The sequence below is a fragment of the Protopterus annectens genome, chromosome 9.part0 (genome assembly GCF_019279795.1).
Source record: "Protopterus annectens isolate FY-2018-M chromosome 9.part0, PAN1.0, whole genome shotgun sequence".
NCBI classification, from domain to species: domain Eukaryota; kingdom Metazoa; phylum Chordata; order Ceratodontiformes; family Protopteridae; genus Protopterus; species Protopterus annectens.
Window position 1 is genome coordinate 1,784,853,089 of NC_056743.1, and position 20,348 is coordinate 1,784,873,436.

General features: G+C 42.4%; 1 protein-coding gene across 1 annotated transcript in view; it reads right to left on the reverse strand.

The window, feature by feature from the left end:
• The window catches only part of DNASE2 (deoxyribonuclease 2, lysosomal), a 331,195-nt gene extending 311,063 nt beyond the window's left edge, over positions 1–20,132 (reverse strand). The window contains exon 1 of the mRNA XM_044084650.1: positions 19,924–20,132. Coding sequence (XP_043940585.1) covers positions 19,924–20,097 — 174 coding nt within the window. The 5' untranslated portion in view covers positions 20,098–20,132. The remainder of the gene's footprint in view (positions 1–19,923) is intronic.
• Between the last annotated feature and the right edge of the window lie 216 nt (positions 20,133–20,348).

Consider the following 20,348-nt stretch of genomic DNA (forward strand, 5'->3'; position numbering starts at 1 on the left):
CACTGGGGATGCACAAGCCAGTGCATTTCTTTGTGCCGGTCCCAAGCCAGGATAAACAGGGATGGTTGCGTCAGCAAGGGCATCCAGCGTAAAACTTCGCCAAATCTTTTCATGCAGTCACCACTTAATATTTCCATACCGGATCGGTCGATGCCCGGGTTAACAACGACCTCCACCAGTACTGTTAGCCAACAGGGTGCTGGCAGAAATTTGGCTACTGTTGGCCGAAGGAGGAGAAGAGGCGGAAGGCATGGCCGAAGGCAGGAAGAGAGGAGAAAGGCTAGGACTGTGGTAGTGAGGGTCGGAACTTTGAATGTTGGCAGTATGACTGACATAGGGAGAGAGCTAGCTGATATGATGGACAGAAGGAAGGTTGGTATATTGTGTGTGCAAGAGACAAGATGGAAGGGGAGTAAGGCTAGGTGTATCGGAGGTGGGTTCAAATTGTTTTATCATGGTGTGGATGGGAGGAGAAATGGCGTAGTAGTTATTCTGAAGGAACAGTATGCGAAGTGTGTTTTGGAGGTGAAAAGGGTGTCGGATAGAGTGATGTTTATGAAGCTGGAAATTGATGCTGTAATGATTAATGTTGTTGGTGCATATGCTCCACAAGTTGGGTGTGCAATGGATGAGAAAGAAAAATTTTGGAGTGAATTGGATGAAGTGGTGATGACTGTACCCAAGGGTGAGAGAGTGGTGATTGGAGCAGATTTAAATGGGCATGTTGGTGAAGGGAACAGTGGGGATGAGGAAGTGATAGGTAGGTATGGTGTTAAAGGAATGCAGAAGGTCAGATGGTAGTGGATTTTGCGAAAAGGATGGATATGGCTGCGGTGAATACGTATTTTAACAAGAGGGAGGAGCATCAGGTGACATACAAGAGTGGAGGAAGATGCACACAGGTGGATTATATCTTATGTAGGAGGGCCAGTTTGAAGGAGATTGGAGACTGTAAAGTGGTGGCCGGAGAAAGTGTACTTATGCAGCATAGGATGGTGGTTTGTAGGATGACGTTGGTGATCAAGAAGAGGAGGAGGAGTGTGAGGGCAGCACCAAGGATCAAATGGTGGAAACTGAAAAAGAGTAATTGTGAGGTGGAGTTCAGGGATGAGTTAAGACAGGCACTGGGTGGCAGTGAAAAGTTACCAAATAGCTGGGTAACTACAGCAGAGCTAGTAAGGGAGATAGCTAGAAAGGTGCTTGGTATCACATCAAGACAGAGGAAGGATGACAAGGAGACATGGTGGTGGAATGATGAAGTACAGAAGAGTATACAGGCAAAGAGGTTGGCAAAGAAGAAGTGGGATTGTCAGAGAGATGAAGAAAGTAGACAGGAGTATAACGGGATAAGGTACATGGCAAAGAGAGGTGGCGAAGGCTAAGGATAAGGCATACGAAGAGTTGTATGAAAGGTTGGACACTAAGGCGGGAGAAAACGACCTGTACCGATTGGCTAGACAGAGGGACCGAGCTAGGAAAGATGTGCAGCAGATAAAGGTGATAAAGGATAATGAGGGAAACATACTCACAAGCGAGGAGAGTGTGTTGAGGAGATGGAAAGAGTACTTTGAGGGGTTGATGAATGAAGAGAATGAGAGGGAGAGAAGGTTGGATGATGTAGGGATAGTGAATCATGAAGTACACTGGATTAGCAAGGAGGAAGTAAGGATAGCTATGAAGAGAATGAAGAATGGAAAGGCTGTTGGCCCAGATGACATACCTGTGGAAGCATGGAGGTGTTTAGGTGAAATGGCAGTGGAGTTTTTAACCAGATTGTTTAGTGAAATCTTGGAAAGTGAGAGGATGCCTGAGGAATGGAGAAAAAAAGTGTTTTGGTACCGATTTCTAAGAATAAGGGTGATGTGCAGAGCTATAGTAACTACAGAGAGATTAAATTGATCAGTCACAGCATGAAGTTATGGGAAAGAGTAGTGGAAGCTAGGTTAAGAAGGGACGTGATGATTAGTGAACAATGGTATGGTTTCATGCCAGGAAAGAGCACTACAGATGCGATGTTTGCTCTGAGAGTGTTGATGGAGAAGTACAGAGAATGTCAGAAGGAGTTGCATTGTGTTTTTGTAGACTTGGAGAAAGCATATGACAGGGTGCCTAGAGAGAAGTTGTGGTATTGTATGAGGAAGTCAGGAGCGTCAGAGAATTATATAAAAGAGTGGTACAGGATATGTACGAGGGTAGTGGGACAGCGGTGAGGTCTGTGGTGGGAGTGACGGATGTGTTTAAGGTGGAGGTGGGGTTACATCAAGGATCAGCTCTGAGCCCTTTCTTATTTGCAATGGTGATGGACAGGTTGACAGACGAGATCAGACAGGAGTCCTCATGGACTATGATGTTTGCAGATGACATTGTGATCTGTAGTGAGAGTAGGGAACAGGTGGAGGAGACCCTGGAGAGATGGAGATTTGCTCTAGAGAGAAGAGGAATGAAGGTCAGCAGGACTAAGACAGAATATATGTGTGTGAATGAGAAGGAGGATAGAGGAATGGTGAGGATGCAAGGAGTAGAGGTGGCGAAGGTGGATGAGTTTAAATACTTGGGGTCAATAGTTCAGAGTAATGGTGAGTGTGGAAGAGAGGTGAAGAAGAGAGTACAGGCAGGATGGAGTGGGTGGAGAAGAGTGATTTGTGACAGACGAGTACCTGTAAGAGTGAAAGGGAAGGTCTACAAGAGGGTAGTGAGACCAGCTATGTTATATGGGTTGGAGACAGTGGCACTGACAAAAAGGCAGGAGTTTGAGCTGGATATGGCAGAGTTAAAGATGTTCAGATTTGCACTGGGTGTAACAAGGGTGGACAGGATTAGGACTAAGTATATTAGAGGGTCAGCCCAGGTTGGAAGGTTTGGGGACAAAGCCAGAGAGGCAAGATTACGTTGGTTTGGACATGTGCTGAGAAGGGATGCGGAGTATATTGGGAAAAAGATGCTAAGGATGAAGCTACCAGGTAACAGGAAAACAGGAAGGACTAAGATAAGGTTTAAGGATGTGGTGAGAGAGGACATGCAGGTGGTTGGTGTGACAGAGCAAGATGCAGAGGACAGGAAGAAATGGAAACAGGTGATCCGCTCTGGCGACCCCTAACGGGAACAGCCGAAAGAAGCTGATGATGTTACAAATTTGAAATAAATATTACAGGAATGGGAAGTACTTGGGCATGCTGAATTCTTTACATCTCACATACAAGATACAGGGTTTGATTGTAACCTCTGGTTGACATTCATATTATATTAAGCATTCTTTTGATCAGTGTGTGCTTCTTATACATTGTAGTTTGTTTGAAAATACTGCCTTCAGGTCTTTTGAATGTCATACCCTATTTCAAAAATATCCATTCCTGGTGTTGACAAAATTCAATTTCTCTGCACATAGCTGGCTTCTTATTTTGAGTGTTTTCTGCCCCTTGGCAGCAGAGTTCAACAATATAGTAAGTTAATGAAAGCTAAGAGCCCTTTTTTGCACATTGGGATGTGGAATCATATCCGTTAGCTTTCCAAGATTTAGCTAAACATCTGTGATTTTGCCTCATAATTTTGCCCTGTCTTTCTTAAAATGTTTGATTTACCTTGATAAATCAGTGGATTACAGTCAGTCAATAATGCCAGACAGAGTTTCTGTTTCTCTTTCTTATTCACAAAATGCGTGTTAATGCAAAACATGACATGGTTACACATACATTTATAGAAAACAAACTATTGTAAACATTTTTCACTATTTTTGTGCATTACACATACATAATTTTATTTTAACAAGTATCACTCACTTCAGCATTATATAATTTGTTCAAGTCCTGCCTTCCCTTATCTTTCACCCCACCTCTTGAACATTATTTTGTATGCATTGTTCACACAAATTTCATTAATTTTTATGTAATTTGTGCCTTCCATTTTCTAAATATCCCTCTTCCAATTAGTTTATCTCCTTTACAATATTCATTACCTCAGTTGTTTGGTTTAGATTTTGATTTACATTTTTCTAGTAATTGCTTTTTGACTGCTAATAGCATTAAACTTAGTAATACCTTACTATATCTAGTCAATTCAGTTCCTATTATCCCATCTTAAAAGAATCATCATTTCCTTAGTTACAATCATTTGCTCCCTCAAAACTTTTGACAATGTTCTTTGTAGGGAATTTGTATAAATCTTTCCACCCACTGCAATCCCCAGAACATGTGCCCAATTACCTTTCCTGTCACACCTCTGAAGTTTGACTGATTGGAGCAAATAGGTCCATGCAATGATCCTAAATCTTCTCTATTTTGTAGCATTCTTGAGAGCCATACAAAAGTCTTCCTACAGTTCCTTTGAATATTACCTTTCCATACTCTCTTCCCAATCTTTTATAAACTCTTCTGACCGAGTCTTACATTTATCATGCATTATTTTATATGTCTTACTAATTCTCTCTTTTTTAACAGCAGCTTCTGTTCTAGACTCAGCTTAAACTTTAACCAGAACTGGTCTTTCACTTGGCAATCCCCTATCCCTTTCTCTTTACCTATATTCTCTTCTTAGTCCCTGGTAAGGAAGGCAGTCTCCAGCCTGCAGTTCAAACATTTTCATCATTTTATTTGTTCCCAGTACCTTGGTTTATTTGCAAATTTTCTCCAATAAATTCCAGCCTCCCTCTTGCCCGTTTATATGCACCTACTAGCAGTCAACCCTATTAGGAAAAATTATTTTCCCTTGCTGGCTTAATTCTTTGTTATATTTATAAAGCAGCAGAAATTATTCTATTCTGTATGGCTGCCTACTCTCTTTAATGGCCTGCATCAAAAATCTTCCTCTCTCCTCATTTCTTAAACCCACCCCATGATTCATCATTGTTGTTTGAAGAGCTGATTTGCAACCTTCCGTTTGTGATATTAAGATATATATATATATATATATATATATATACATATTCATATACATATACATACACACAAACACACACTATAAATTTATATATATATATATATATATATATATATATATATATATATACACACACACAAACACTATAAATTTTATATATATATATATATATATATATATATATATATATATATATATATATACACACACACACACACACACACACACACACACACACACACACACACATATATATAGGTTCATAGGTAGGTACTAGGCTACTGGCCATAGGGCCTATACAAGCCTAGCCAAAAATGCACCCTGGCTTTCGCCACCCAAGAAAATTATTTTCCTGTGCCCCTGTCAAGCAGAACCACAGAAGTGATCCCCGGGGTGAATTTCCTTTTACCCATCCAATCATCAAGATTTTTCTTGCAGAGTGCTAATGAGGAGTTCTGTTTGACATAGATAGGTAGTCTGTTCCAGAGTATGGGAAGTCTCTGGGACAGGAATCTATCCCTCCAGCATGTTCTGTTTATTGTGGTGACAAGGTTTAGGTCCCTAGAGCGTGTAGCTCGGGGGGGATTGGGATTTCTTTAAGTGGAGCATGTCCAACAGCTCTCGGTTTGACATAGCTTTGTATGTTAGGCACAGATCGCCTCTGAGTAGGCGATATGCGACGGAGTAAAGCTGGAGTTTTTTGAGATGGTCTGTGTAAGGCATCTTTTTGAGGCCAGTGTTCCTCTTTGTGAGGTATTTTTGTGGCCTTTCCAGTTGTTGTAGATGTCTTGTGAGATACATACCAAAAGGGTCGTTGTACTCTATAATGGGTCTAATGAGTGGTGAGTAGAGGGGAACAATGACCTCTTTTTCTGGATGAGAAACCTTTTGTGATGAGGTGTGCCATGTAGAAGGATTTCCTGACCACTTTGGCGATGTGATTATCCAAGGACAGACTACTGTCCACCTGTGTCCCAAGATCTCTTATCACACTTTCGGTGTTAAGTAGACTACCGCCTATGTGGTAATTTATGGCTACAGAATTTTTACCAAAGGGGATGACAATGCACTTTTTGGTATTGAGCTTGAGACCATGTCTTTGACACCAGGCATCTGTCTCAGTGAGGCCCTTTTGTAGGATGTCCACATCATAGGAGTTTCAATTATGGCTCCTAGTTTGCAGTCATCTGCAAATTTGGTTAGCCAAAGACCTTCTGTTAGCCTGTACTTCAGAGAAGAAGATACCAAACAGGAGAGGACCCAGGACTGAACCCTGTGGTACTCCACTTGTCACTGGTCTGAAGTCTGATTTGGAGTCTGCTACTTTCACAGTGTGGGTTCTTTCAGTAAGCCAGTTGGCAACCCATCTTGTGACATAGGGATTTATACCTAGTTTAGTGAGTTTATCTATAATTCCAGAGTGGGGGATGGTGTCGAACGCCTTGGCGAGATCTAGACAGGCTGTGTGAACCACCTTACCCTCATCTATGGCTTTAGTGACTACTTCAAATAAGTCCCATCAGGTTTAGGAGACATGATCTGCCTTTTACAAACCCAAACTGTGTGGGGCCCAGGGTTTGGAGATCTCCAATGTCTTTGTTTATGAGTTCCATGATGATACGTTCCATGGCCTTGCAGATGAGGCTCGTCAGGCTAATGGGGGCGGTAGTTCCCAGGGTCTGTTGTGGCCCCCCCTTTGTGGAGTGGGATAACTGTTCATGTAGAAGGCAGCCTGGGATGGTGTCAGGTCCCATGGATGCTGTGTTCTTGACTTTGGAGAGTGAATTGTTTACCTGTGCAGCCATGATTACAGGAACTTTGCATTCTTCCAGTATAAAGATGGGCCCTTTAGGGGTTGAGAGGAGGGTAAAGTTAGCACTGAACCTATCTGCCAGGATGTTGGCAATATCAGTTGGCTCTGTACATTTAGTGTCATTGTGCTGTAACTCAGAGCAGATCCGAGTGTTGCCATTGAGATTTTTGACATAGCTATAGAATGCTTTGTAGTTGTTTTTAGAATCAGTGGCAATTTTGTTTTCATAACTAGCTTTGGAGGATTTTATGAGGGATATCAGCTTCTTACTGAGGCTGACCAGGGAGTTCCTCCAATCGTGGGATTTTACTCTTTTTTGCAACAGTTTCTTTCTTCTGTTGTAGAGTTTATGGGAGAAGACCACCAGATTGGCTTCCTTTTTTTGGAGGATAGCATCTTGGTTCTGTTAGGGATAGCACGATCCATGCACTCGTGTAAGTGCTTATAAAGTGCATTCGTGTAGGATTCAGCAGTCGTACTTCTATTGTCCATCTGCATGGGTGTTGTGAAGTTGGCTTTGGAGAAATATTTTACGGTTGTTTTCCTAATGGGGGGAGGGAGCGGGATGTGGATGTCTAGGGTGATTAGCTTGTGGTCAGATCTGACCAACGAGGAGCTGACCTCTGGTGTGGAACACCGGTCACCCATGTTGGTGATGACCAGGTCTAGGATATTGCTGCCTCTGGTGGGGGTGTGGATAAGTTGATCCAAAGCGTTGGAATTGATGATTTCCAGAAAACGTTGAGCAAAAGAGTTGGTACATGAGTAGTTTTCCTAGTTAATGGTAGGGTAGTTGAAATCACCCATTATTAGAGTGTTGGGTTGTACCTTAATATTTTCCAGTGTATCAAGAAAAGAGGAGTGGGAATCCTGGGGCATGGTGGGGGGTCTGTAGCAAGCTACAATCTGGATTGCGGTTTTGCCCAGAGTTAGTTGAACTTGGATAATCTCGGATGCATTATGCTGAGCAACTAGCTTGGAGGTGTGGATATCCTTAATGAATATGGACACGCCTCCACCTTTAGTGCTTCGGTCTGGGTTTGGTGGCCGAAAGGTGTGGTATGAATTATAGCCTGGTAATGCAGGGGTGCTCTCTGGAGCTTTGAACCAGGTCCCGGTCACTGCACAGATGTCAATGTTCGCTATTTTAAGGAGTGCCTCGAGTGAGTGCATTTTGAGGTTTAGACTTCTAGCATTGAGTAGCATTACCCTCAGATTTTGCTTGCTTGTACCTGTTACGGTGGTGAATTTGTCATTTGAACCTTGCCTAAAAAAGGCACTATAGGGATGGCAAGAGCCTTTGCCAGTATCCGGAATCCCAAGGGCGACAAGTGCAGGCCATCTCTGGCAAAGCAGTGTGGTCGTCGATCATGTCATCCCAGGCAGACAGATTGTCCTTGTACTGTGGTGTCATTCTGGGTGATGGCAGGATGCTACTCAGGGCTAGGGTCATACCGGCCTGGGCTACAAGATCAGAGAGCTCCTCCATGTCTCTTTTCATGTAGTCCAGGGAGGTACGTCTCAGATCATTCACACCAACATGGACAATGACAGAGTCATATTTGTACTTGTTGTGGAGTGACCTGAGTGCGTGCGTTATGTGGCGGATCCTGGCACCCGACAGGCAGCAGACAGTGACCTTCTCCTTGTACAGCCTGGAGAGTAGGACATCAGTGTGCCCGACTATAGAGTCAGCTATGACTAATGTGTTGGGTACGTTGTTTTGCCTTATGGGCTGTGGTTGAGTGGCACACTGAGTCTGTGGGCTGTGTGTCATTTGGGTTGTGTTGGTGGTGGGAGGTTGCTTGCGTTTTTGCTTTGTAGGTCTCTGTTGCTTGAGCAGATTATTATTGAGAGCCTCCGTGAATGTTTTTGCATTTTTATGTGTGGATTTTGGTGGTGCAGGTTTAGTGGGACTATGTGATGAGTGTGGTGTGGTGCAAGTGTTTATCTTCTCCTCTTGACTATCAGGTTCAGTCTTGGTTGGAGAGAGCTTTACCTACAGTTTGGCTAGATATGTGCATCTCACAGGTTGTAGTGTTGGGTGGTAGGAGGAGAGGGTTGTCTGTGTACATGATGCAATTGCTACATTGCCCCAGGATGTCCAGATTCATCAGATAGACAGGAGAGAACACTGGGAGCTGACCCTTGGACGTCTGAATAAAAAAATATTTTCCTCTAGACAAGTGAGGGAAGTGAGTATAAGAGCTGTTTTTCTCTAAGCAAGTGGGGAAAGTAAGTACCCAAACTGTTTTCCTGTAGGTAATGAGGAAGGGTGAGTGCTGTAGTAATTTGTAGTTTATTTAGTGCTTACAACAAGTTCTGAGCAAGTGCTGAGCACGGATAGGTTCATAGGTAGGTAATAGGCTATCTGCCAGAGGGCATTTATAAACCTAGCCAGTGTGTCGGCTTTCGCCACCCCATTGATTAATTAACTGATCCTCTGTCAAGCAGAGCCAATGAAGTGATCCCAGGGGTGTATTTTCTGTTACCCATCCACTCGTCAAGGTTTCTCGAAGAGTGTTAGTGAGGGGCTCTGCCTAATGTAGTTTGGAATTTTGTTCCAAAGCATGGGGAGTCGCTGTGACAGGAATCTATCCCTCCAGCATATTCTATTTATTGTTCTGGCAAGGCTTAGCTCACTAGAGCACGTGGCTCGCAGTGACTTGGATTTCTTTAGGTGGAGCATGTCCATCAATTCTGAGTTGGACATGGCTTTGTAAGTCAGGCAGAGATCACCTCTGAGTATGCCACTGAGTACAGCCAGAGTTTTTTCAGTTGGGCTGCATAGGACATATGTTTGAGGACAATAATCCTCTTGATGAGGTACTTTTGTGGTCTTTGCAGCTGCTAGAAGTGTCTTGTGAGGTACATCCCAAATGGGGTATTGTACTCTGTGACGGGTCTAAAGAGTGACGAGTTGAGGGGCACTATAACCTTTATTTCCAGATGCGAACCCTTTAGTAATTAGATGGGCCACATGGAAGGATTTCCTAACTACTTTGGCAATATGATTGTCAAAAGAGATATTGCTATCTACCTGGGTCCCCAGATCTCTTATTACCTCTTCTATATTAAGGGGGCTGCCACCTATGTGGTAATTTGTGGGTGTTTTGTTTTTCCCCAATGGGATGACTATGCATTTTTTGGCATTTAGCTTGAGGCCATGACTTTGACACCAGGTGTCCGTCTCAGTAAGGCCCCTTTGGAGAATGTCTGTGTCAGCCGGAGAGTCAATTATGGCTCCCAGTTTGCAGTCATCGGCGAACTTGGTTAGCCATAGTCCTCCTGTGTTTGCCTGTACTTCTGAGAAATATATGCCGAACAGTAGGGTTCCCGGGACCGAGCGCTGCTGGACACCACTTGTGACTGGTTTAGAGTTGGACCTGGAGCCCTGTGTGAGTTCTGCTATTCTTACTGTGTGAGTTCTGTCTGTAAGCCAGTTGGCAACCCATCTCGTGGTATAGGGGTTTATGTTCAGGCTGGTAAGTTTTTCTGTAATACCAGAGTGGGGATTGGTGTCAAAAGCCTTGGCAAGATCAAGGTAGTCTGTGTGAACCACCTTTCCCTCGTCGATGTCCTTTCTCTCGTCTATGTCCTTGGTGACTGTCTCGAAGAAATCAACCAGGTTTAGTAGGCATGATCTGCCCTTAAAGCTGAACTGGGTCGGGTCAAGTGTTTGGCGGTTCCCAATGTCTTTGTTAATGAATTCCATGATAATGCACTCCATAGCCTTGCAGACCAGGCTAGTCAGGCTTATAGGGCAATAGTTACCAGGATCAGTTGTGTCCCCTCCTTTGTGGAGAGGAATAACCATTGCTGTGCACCATTCTATGGGCACATAACCTGTGGAGAGGCTGAGGTTGAACAGTGTGTTTAGGTGGGGGGTTAGCTCGTTCTGTAGTTCATGCAAGATGCAGTCTGGGACACCATCCGGTCCCATTGATGCTGCGTTTTTGGCTTTTGAAAGGGCTCTTTTCATCTGTGCGGCTGTGATTTTTGGGACACTACACTTTAAGTTTGCACTGAATCTATCTGCCAGGATGTTGGCAATATCAGTAGGTTCAGTATATTTTGTGCTATATTGCACTAGTTCAGTGCAGATCTGTGAGTAGCCACTTAGATTCTTACATAGTTAAAGGCTTTGTGATTATCTTTTGAATCCTTGGCTATTTTTCTTTCGAAGTTAGCCTTGGATGATTTCATGAGGGACCTTAGTTTCTCAGTGATACTGATCAGGGATGTCTTTCCTTCTTGGGATTTGCTTTTTTTCTGAACTAGTTTCCTCCTTCTATTGTATAGCCTGTTTATGGCAGGGGTCCACCAAACTAGTTTCTTACTTTTAGAGGAGTGAGTCTTGGTTTTGCTAGGGATGGCACGATCCATGCATCCTTGTAGGTGCTCAGAGTGCATTTGTAAAGGTTTCTGCATCTTGGGCAGCGTTATACTTTAGCGTGGGGGCTGTAAAACTTGCCACCTCTGTCTTAAGTAAAGTGAAGTTTGCTTTAGAAAAGTGTTTTACTGCTGTTTCCTTAGTTGGGGGTGGTGTTGGGGTGTGGACATCCAGAGTGATTAGTTTATGGTCTGATCTAACCAGTGACGGGTTGACCTCCGGTGTGGAACACCTGTCACCCATGTTGGGGATGACCAGGTCCAATATATTTTCACCTCTGGTAGGGGAGTTTACTAGCTGATCCAGGGCATTTGAGTTGATGAATTCCAGGAAGTGTTGAGCCTGGGAGTTTGTACTGGAGTAGTTTTCCCAGTGAATGGTAGGGTAATTGAAATTGCCCAATATCAGGATGTTCGGTAGGACCTTCATGTTTTTCAGTGTCTCCAGAAAGGTGGAATGGTGGTCCTGGGTCATGGAGGGTGATCTGTAGCAGGCCACAATTTGCAGTGCAGATTTGCAAAATGTTAGTTGCACATGGATGATCTCAGAGGTATCATGCTGCACCACTAACATGGAGGTGTAGGTATCCTTGATGAATATGGATACACCCCCTCCTTTTGTGTTTTGGTCCGTGTTCTGTGGCCGAAACATGTGGTATGAGTTGTAGCCTGGTAGTGCTGGGGTGCTCTCTGGAGCCTTGAACCAGGTTTACTGCACATACGTCGACGTTCTCCATACTGAGGAGTGCTTCGAGCGCGTGTATTTTGAGATTTAAACTCCTGGTGTTGAGTAGCTTAACTCTCAGTTTTTTGTTAATTGTGCTGTTTATGAAGATGGGTTTGACTTTTGAGCCTTGCCTAAAAAAAAGGCACTATGGGGGCAGCAACAGCCTTGGCCAGTAATCGAAAGCCTAGGGGGTGACAGGTGCAAGCAGTCTCTTGCGAAGCAATGTGGCTTGTCAAGTATGTTGTCCCAGGCTGATGGACACTGGATCCCCTTTGAATGACACCAGAAGCTTAGCCAATTGTTGAAATTGATAATTTTTTCTTTATCCTGAGGTATCATTCTTGGTGAGGGCAGGATGCTACTCAAGGTCAGGGTCACACCAGCCTGGGCTACATAATCAGAGAGCTCTTCCATGTCGCTTTTCATGTAGTCCAGGGAGGTATGTCTCAGGTCATTCACACCAACATGAACAATGACAGAGTCATATTTGTACTTGTTCTGGAGTGACCAAAGTGCTTGTGTTATGTGGCGGATTCTGGCTCCCAACAGGCAGCTAACAGTAACCTTCTGCTTGTCCAGCCTAATGAGTGGGATGTCAGTCTGCTTGACTATAGAGTCACCTATTTTCTTTTTGCCTTAAGGGCTGTGATTGTGCGGCACACTGGTGTTGTGTTTTATGTATTGTCTGGCTTGTGACGGGAGATACAGGTTGTTTGGGTGTCTGCTTTGGAGGTCTCTGATGCTTTTGCAGGTTTTTATTTAGAGCCTCCGAGCATGATTTTGTGTATTTTTTTGCCAGTGCTGTTTTAGTAGGTCTGTGTGCGGCTGGAGGTGTGGTGCAAGTGTTAACTTTCTCCACTTGACTGTGTTCCAGTCTTGGGTGGAGACAGCTTAGCTTCCAGTTTGGCTGTATAATTGCATCTCTCACATAGGTTAGTGTTTTGTGGTAGGAGGACAGGGTTGTCTGTGTACATGAGGCAGTTGTAACATTGCCTCATGATACCCAGATTCACCAGCTGGACAAGAGAGTACACCTGAAATTGCTGTTTGGTCATGCCTGAATAGTAGAGTGAGCTGCTTAGTCGCTTGGTTGGTGAGGGGTGAATAAAGAGCCTTGCCCTGCTGGGCAATCAGTGTCCAGGTATATTAGTGCTTGCTATTAAGTCTGAGCAAGTGCTGCGCTATAGAATGCTTTTTGAGTGCTTAGGTTGAGAGTTAGACTAGTTTCAAGGGTAAAACCGAAGAGGAGACTTAGTGGAGCCAGAAATAATTTAACCGTAGCTAACCAGTGCTGCCCGGTGCACAAAACCATGCAAACACGGTTTTTATAGGAGGGAAATGAAAGAGAGAGAAATTAGCCCAAAATGACCAATAAACTACTAACTTCTGGGCTGGAACCACTCCTCCAGGGACAGATAGGTTGCTCAAAGCTCCCCTCTCTCACAGGTGAACAGAGAAACTTCCTTCTATCCAAGTAAGGTATGGGCAACTCAGAAAGTAGCATCACAGCCCTTAATTCAGCACTAGCCTGAAAACTGGACTATACTAGCTTAGAAAGGTGGGAAACAAGGAATTTTGTTGGTTTGTTTTTTTGAAAAGATAAGGCAAAAACAGTAAAAAATACACAAACAGCTTTAAACGACTACAAATTAGAAAAGGCTATCGCACTTTAGTGTGCAGCCTACAACAGTTAAATTATTTAAACAAAAAACTTTTTAAAAGTGCAGGCAGTCAAATAAGTACAATATGTGAAAAAAAAAACAAGCTTTTAAATCACAATAAACAGTGGAAAATCTGCATTTAGGTGGAAACCAGTTAAGTACAGCAAGAAAGTACAGAAAACTGATACTTAATCACTCCAAAGTCTCTCTTCTAAGCTAGAAGGCTTGTATCAGTTTAAAGCTTTCTAGTGCTACCCAGTGGGTTATTTACAGGAAAGATGGGAAATTAGTGCAGATGTGGTCTTTTAAACCAGAAAGTTGAAAGAGACGGACAAACTGTCCAAATGGTCAATAAACTACAATTTCTGGGCCAAGAACCTCTCCTCTCATGGTAGACAGGCTAGCTAGTGCTTACCACTCCCACTGATAAGCTAGAAGGCTTTCCTCCAACACAGAAAGGCTTGCTGGGCTCAGAAGCTTACCAACAGTCTTGGATACAGAAACTCTGTATCTGGACTAGGCTAGTTATAGGAAAGGTGGGAAACAAGTGCAAGTGCAGCTTTTAAACCAGAACATTGAAAGAGATGGAAAAAACTGCTCAAACAGCCAATAGCTACAATTTCTCAGCCTGGGACCACTCCTCTTGTGGTAGACAGGCTACCTGATGCTTACCACTCCCACTGATAAGCTAGAAGGCTTTCCTCCAACACAGAAAGGCTTGCTGGGCTCAGAAGCTTACCAAGTCCTGGATACAGCAACTCTGTATCTGGACTAGACTAGTAATAGGAAAGGCAGGAAACAAGTGCAAACACAGGCTTTTAAATCAGGAGGTTGAAAGAGATGGAAAAGCTTCCCGAACGGCCAATAAACTGTAATTTATGGGCCTGAAACCACTCCTCTTGTTAAGTTAGACTATCTGATAGGAACGCGTTACAGACTGTTCTAAAATGGAGTGAGGTTTCTGGTTGTATTATAGCAATGAACCTTATAAGGCTGTTTGGGATGACGACTAACTTAAATTGTGGTCACTTAGGTGGCTTTCATGTGGGGTGACATTATTATTCGGGGTGGGTGTTAGAATTCGATGTGGCCTTGCTACTTCTAGTTCAGTTCTTGATCAATTGAGAGAAGCCTCATTGCTGAATTGAATTTGTTTGGTTTTCTATCGCTGTCTTTTGACAGTATGTTAATGTTTCCTAGCAAGATGGCTTTCCATCTTGTGTTGGCAGAGATCCAGGAGATGATCTCTTCCAGACTGGGAATGTTATTACCAGGGAGTATGTATAGAACTATGATGGCTAGAGATTTGTGAGTACTCAGTCTGAGGAATGAGATGAGAAGTTCAGCATTATTTAAAGTGGGTGTAGTATCATGGTATGTGGAGAGATCTAAATAGCAACTCTACCAGCTTTTTTGTTGGTTCTGTCTAGTCTGAGTATATTCTAACCCGGTGAGAGTATTTCTGTATCCTTGGTAGTATTTTAAGTCCTAGCTGGATGTAGAGGTAGTCTGTTGCTGTTTTGGGATGTGTGTGGAGTAGTTTGATGGGGTTGGGGTCAGACATGTGGGTCTCGGATTAGGATGTATATCCCCTCCCAGTATTATTTTCCAGTTAGTAATGTGGCTATTGAAGAGTCACTCATATTTGGGCTTGCGTTTATAGATGATTTTGGATAATGGTGTAGTATGTTCTGTTTCCTTGTATGTCAAGGTGCTAATGTAGTTAAAGTAGTTAATACTGAGAAGACTGGAAGAGATAATTAGAGAAATGCATTGCGGTATTCTGGTTTAAGAATGGTGTGGTAGGTTTAGGTAGGTAACAGTGGGAGAGAGACTTCTGATAGGTAGGTGAGAGTGTGAGCATAGTGAGAAGTGCTAGTGACAGAAGATGAAGTAGCGGGATACTTGGGATTTAGAAGTATGTATAGATGTGTGGTAGTGTGTGGTGGAAGGAGTGTGGAGGGATGCAGTTATAAGTAATATAGATTAATGGAAGCAGTAAAGTACAGTAAGATGATAGGATTGATAGGTTGGTATAGGAACTGACAGGTAGGATTGATAGGTAGGACTGATAGGTAGGTATAGGGATTTACAGGTAAGACTGATAGGACTGATGGGTAGGTATAGGGACTGATAGGTAGGTACAGGGTTTGATAAGTAGATACAGGGAAATAATGGTATGAATGAGGATGAATTTATATGGTGAGGAGTCTGTTAACAGTGTAGAATAGGTTTGGTAAGGAAAAAGTACCGATTTAATAGTGTATGGAAATAAGAGAGATTGATGGTAGAGGAGTATAAGCAGTATAGAGAGAGATAAAGGTGCAAAGCAGTATGGGGGAAGAATGAGTTGAATCCAAGGTTTGGAAGTTACCTATGTCTTTATTTATAAGGTCCATAATGATATGTTCTATGACCTTACAGATGAGGTTGGTCAGACTTATGGGTCTGTAATTCCCCAGGTCTGTTGCTAGGCCAACTTTGTGGAGGGGAACAACTGTAGCTGTTATCCATTCCACAGGAACAAAGTCTGTGGGTAGGCTAGGATTGAAAAGGGTGCTTAGTGGTGATGCTAGTTCATGTTTTAGCCTGTTTAAAAGACAGCCTGGGATGTCATCTGGTCCCACAGAGGCCATGTTCCTTGCCTTGGACAGGGCTTTGAGGACCTGCTCTTTAGATGTGTAATGTGGGGGGTTGGGGGGTTTGTTGTAAGTTAGGAGGAGATAAGGGTGTAAATTTTTTGCCAAACCTATCCACTACCAGGTTTGCTATCTCTGTGGGGTCAGTGTGTGTAACACCTTTAGCCATCAGTTCTGTACATGTTTGGGTCCTATCCTTTAGGTTACATACATAGCTGTAAAAGTCCTTGCTAGGTTATTTCAAAAGGGTTCTTGGAGGATTTGACAAGTTGTCCTATTTGCCTGTTAAGGCCGAGGAGGGTGCTTACCCATTGTTGTTTACTTGTCTTTGTTTTCTTGGACAGCAACTTTCTGCATTTGTTGGAGAGTTTGCTGATGCTGGAAGTCCACCACAGCAACTTGATTTTACTTGGGGGTCTGGCTTTGATTCTATCTGGTATAGCTCAGTTTATACACTGATTGTACAGGGCTTTAGTGTAATCTTCGGTGTAGTTACCACTTTCAGCTTCGGGTGCAGCTTGGAATGCATTTATACCTTCACCTATGAGAGTATAGTTTGCCTTGATGAAGTGTTTTAGTCTGATTTCACCCTTTAAGAGTTATCTTGTTAATGTCAGTTCGAAGGTGACTAATTTGAAGTCATTTTTAACTAATGAGGGTCCAACATTTGTAGCAGTGCACCTGTTTTGACATGTTGTTGAGAACCAGATCTAGAATATTTGTTCCTCTTGTCAGGGTATGGACAATTTGCTCCAGGGCATTTGAATTCACAAAAATAAGGAACTTTTAATCTAGCGAGTTTGGGCTACAGTAGGTTTCCCAGCTGATTGTGGGATAATTGAAATCTCCTATAACTAGTGTGTTCAGTAAAATTTGGATTGTCTTCAGTTTGGTTAAGTAGGCTTCATGGGTGTAGTGACCCAAGGAGTGGGATCTATAACTGGCTAGGACTCAAATGGGGGTCTTACCCACCGTAACCTGGATCTGAAGTAACTCCATGGAGTTCTCCAGTCTAATTAGACAATCTTGTATAAAAACAATCCAGCCCACTCATTTCTTAAATGGTCGATACAAAACATTTACTCTTGAATCAGTAAAGGCTAGTGATTCTTCATATTTCATTTCACAGATGATACTGAGTAACCCCTGCAACCATGACTGACATCCATAAGATATCTAAAAAGAAGCTGATGCATGCAGTCATGCACCTGCTGTGTGTTTCCCTGTCTCTTTTTTAACTTACCTATGGCTTAGGTGGCCCCAGCCTTGGATGGCAATACTAGGGACACACTAAAGTTAGGAGCAAAAAGGAATGGACAGCAACAGAGCATCAGATAGAAGATGCACAAAAGATGGCTAGCTGCATTTTTCAGTATACCTGTAGGTTGAGGCATGTTTGTACAAGCAAATTTTCATTAACCTCGCAGTTCCGTGTACCAGAATTACTTGGATTCTACAAGCTGCTGCTGCTGCACTTTCATTTTTTTTCAATTATCTACTCTGTGGTGTGATTCTCGAGCTGGAATAAGTCTCAACATGGAAACATCAAAAATCTGGACAAGGCCCATGAAAAATAGGTACAAATCTGTACGCTGATTAACATACAATTTGCATACATAATTAGGTAACCCCGCCCACTCTGATGGAATTGTGGGATGCCAAGTTTCAAACACAAACTGAAAAATAGACAACCAAAATAAGACTCCTACTGCACTGGGGGGGGGGGGACAAAAGATGAAAAACCAGGGACACATTTTAAACATTGCTTGTATAATTTTGGAAAGTTGCTAGAATAAAATATGTGTTACCACCACGTGTTTCACTGCCAAGTCTTGAACCCAGGTCCTAGGACCCCATGCACTACAATCAGAGCAATATACCACTATGCTAAATCAGCAGTAGAAGACTGAGTTTATCATTTAGTGAATTCATCAGTTCTCACCATAGCTCTTAGCACAAAAAACCCGGACAAAGCCAATAATGGGGAATACAGACCCAAAAATAGGGACAAATTTCAAATAGTGATGTTATAAACTTAGAAAATTGCTAGAATAAAAGGTTTTGTGTTACATGTATTTTCTGAAGAATGAAATTCAAATGCCTGTCATTATTTAGTGAATTCAATCTTTCACTGACTTGCCACAAAAATCCACCACAGGTTTTATGAGGAAGAGAACAAAAATACGAGGCATAAATCTGTAAAGTTTTCAGAAGTAGTGGTGGATAGGGACTTTAGGCTCTTATTACCTGTACCCAAGACACAAGGTTTAAGCCTGAGTATTTCCTCTAACCACCAGGTATATTCACAGAATGAAAACGGCAGCATGAAATGCATTCTAGTAAAACAACCACAAAATACACCCACTAAAAGCATAATAAATGAACTGGCAGCAAACAAAATGAAAACGGCAACATGAAATGCATTCTAATAAAATGACCATGAAATGCACACACTCTAAAAGCATAAATCGGCAGGCTAATACCATTTTGAATTTATATTACATACAAAACACTGATTAGAACTTATTGCAGCTAGTCAAACATAGCAATGCAAAGCAAATCAAAGAGTTTTACCACATAAAGGTAATAGCATTAACGACATCCCAAAAGCTTATAGTATTATTATTTACAGCAAATATTTAGAATACTTCTGAAAATTTAATGACAAAAGCCAACTTAGATCATAATCATTCTAAAGACACTGGAAAATTCAGTTTGATGCAATATGGCTAAAACAGTAACTAGGGTTACATAACTTCTTCCACATCTGAAACTATGGCTTGGAACTGTATAGCCATCTACATCTGTGTACATATGAAAATCTTTATTTAGGGGGGTTTGGTCAAGTTAATTTGTCTAATTACAAGACAAATAAATATTAAAAAAGTATGTTTGGCTACAACTTCTTTACAGATGCAGCCAAGGAAATTATAATCAATTTAATCCAGAAGATGGGAAAACACAGCACACACACAAATATAGTAAAACATTCAACAGCAAAAGTCTAGTATCTTTGGAAACCCATTACAGCAGATGGGTCACACAATACTGACTTTTTTCAAAGAAATGGGTATGGCAGAAGGGAAGAACATTCAAGAGAAACTACAGGTGAGCAGTTGCTACTGTTGTGAGGAATACTATCATACAAAACTATGTGCTAGCCTGATGAGGAGTTTTAGACAGTTTTAATCAGCTGGGCAGAATTCCATGCAGTTTTGTCATGTCTGGTAGAATGTAGGGTGGTGGCTACTAACAGTCTGCTTTCTCATACTATTCCTGCGGTGTAATCCTTAGTTTGCTGCTGTTCCTAACACGTATTGCATTGCAACAATCACCATAGTCTGATCTTTGTGGCCAATGACGGCACCTCTTAGACTTGTCACAACAAAAGGCAATGCAGAAAAGTATCTACCAATGAAGCAGCCAACAAAATGAAAAGGATCTGCTTCAGTCGAGGAACTCAACTTAGATTACAGGGGCAGTGCCCAGACAGAGGCAAACATTTGCTAGAGAACTCAGATCATGTTTAACACACTGATAATTTGTTTTACCTGCTTAACTGCTTGCCTATATTTCTCCTCAGCTGTCCCTCATCTTTCATAGGTCAATAGTTAAACCAAAGTGCGCATAATAACAGGCAAAATAGGTCAACAACTTCAGTACAAAAGACTCTGCATTTACCAGAAGCTTTCTTGTCACATGCTGGGAATACTACCTGACTTAATAAACTGATCAGTCTGAAATTCCGACTAAACAAGTTATGGCACCACAGACATAAAGTAGAAAAAATACATTTATATCCCAGCTCTTAGTTCCTACCTCTGCACTCCGCATGCAGCTTCGTCCAAGCCTCCAATAAGCGCACACACACACTTCCTTCCTTTTTATAACGACAAACACATAGATCCACACTAAAACCACATCTCGATTCCCGCAAAGGATTTGGAAAGAGCTGTGCTGCAAGAAATACACGCATGTTGAGCTCCTGCTCATTTCACCCTTCCGACAAGCTGTTTCTCGGAGATGACGTCATTGCGCACGTCAGCTCAAAAGCTGGGAAATAAAATAAATTTTAAAATAAAGAAGCGAGAAATCGGAAATTAAGGGGTGCCACTCGGGAATCGTGGCACCCCATTATTTGGACCCAAAACTCGGCAAAAAACGAAAAATTCTGTACGGTTGGGAGGTGGTGCAGATTTTTTTGTTTGTTTTGTTAATGTTGAGGTGCATTTTTTTTTTTTGGT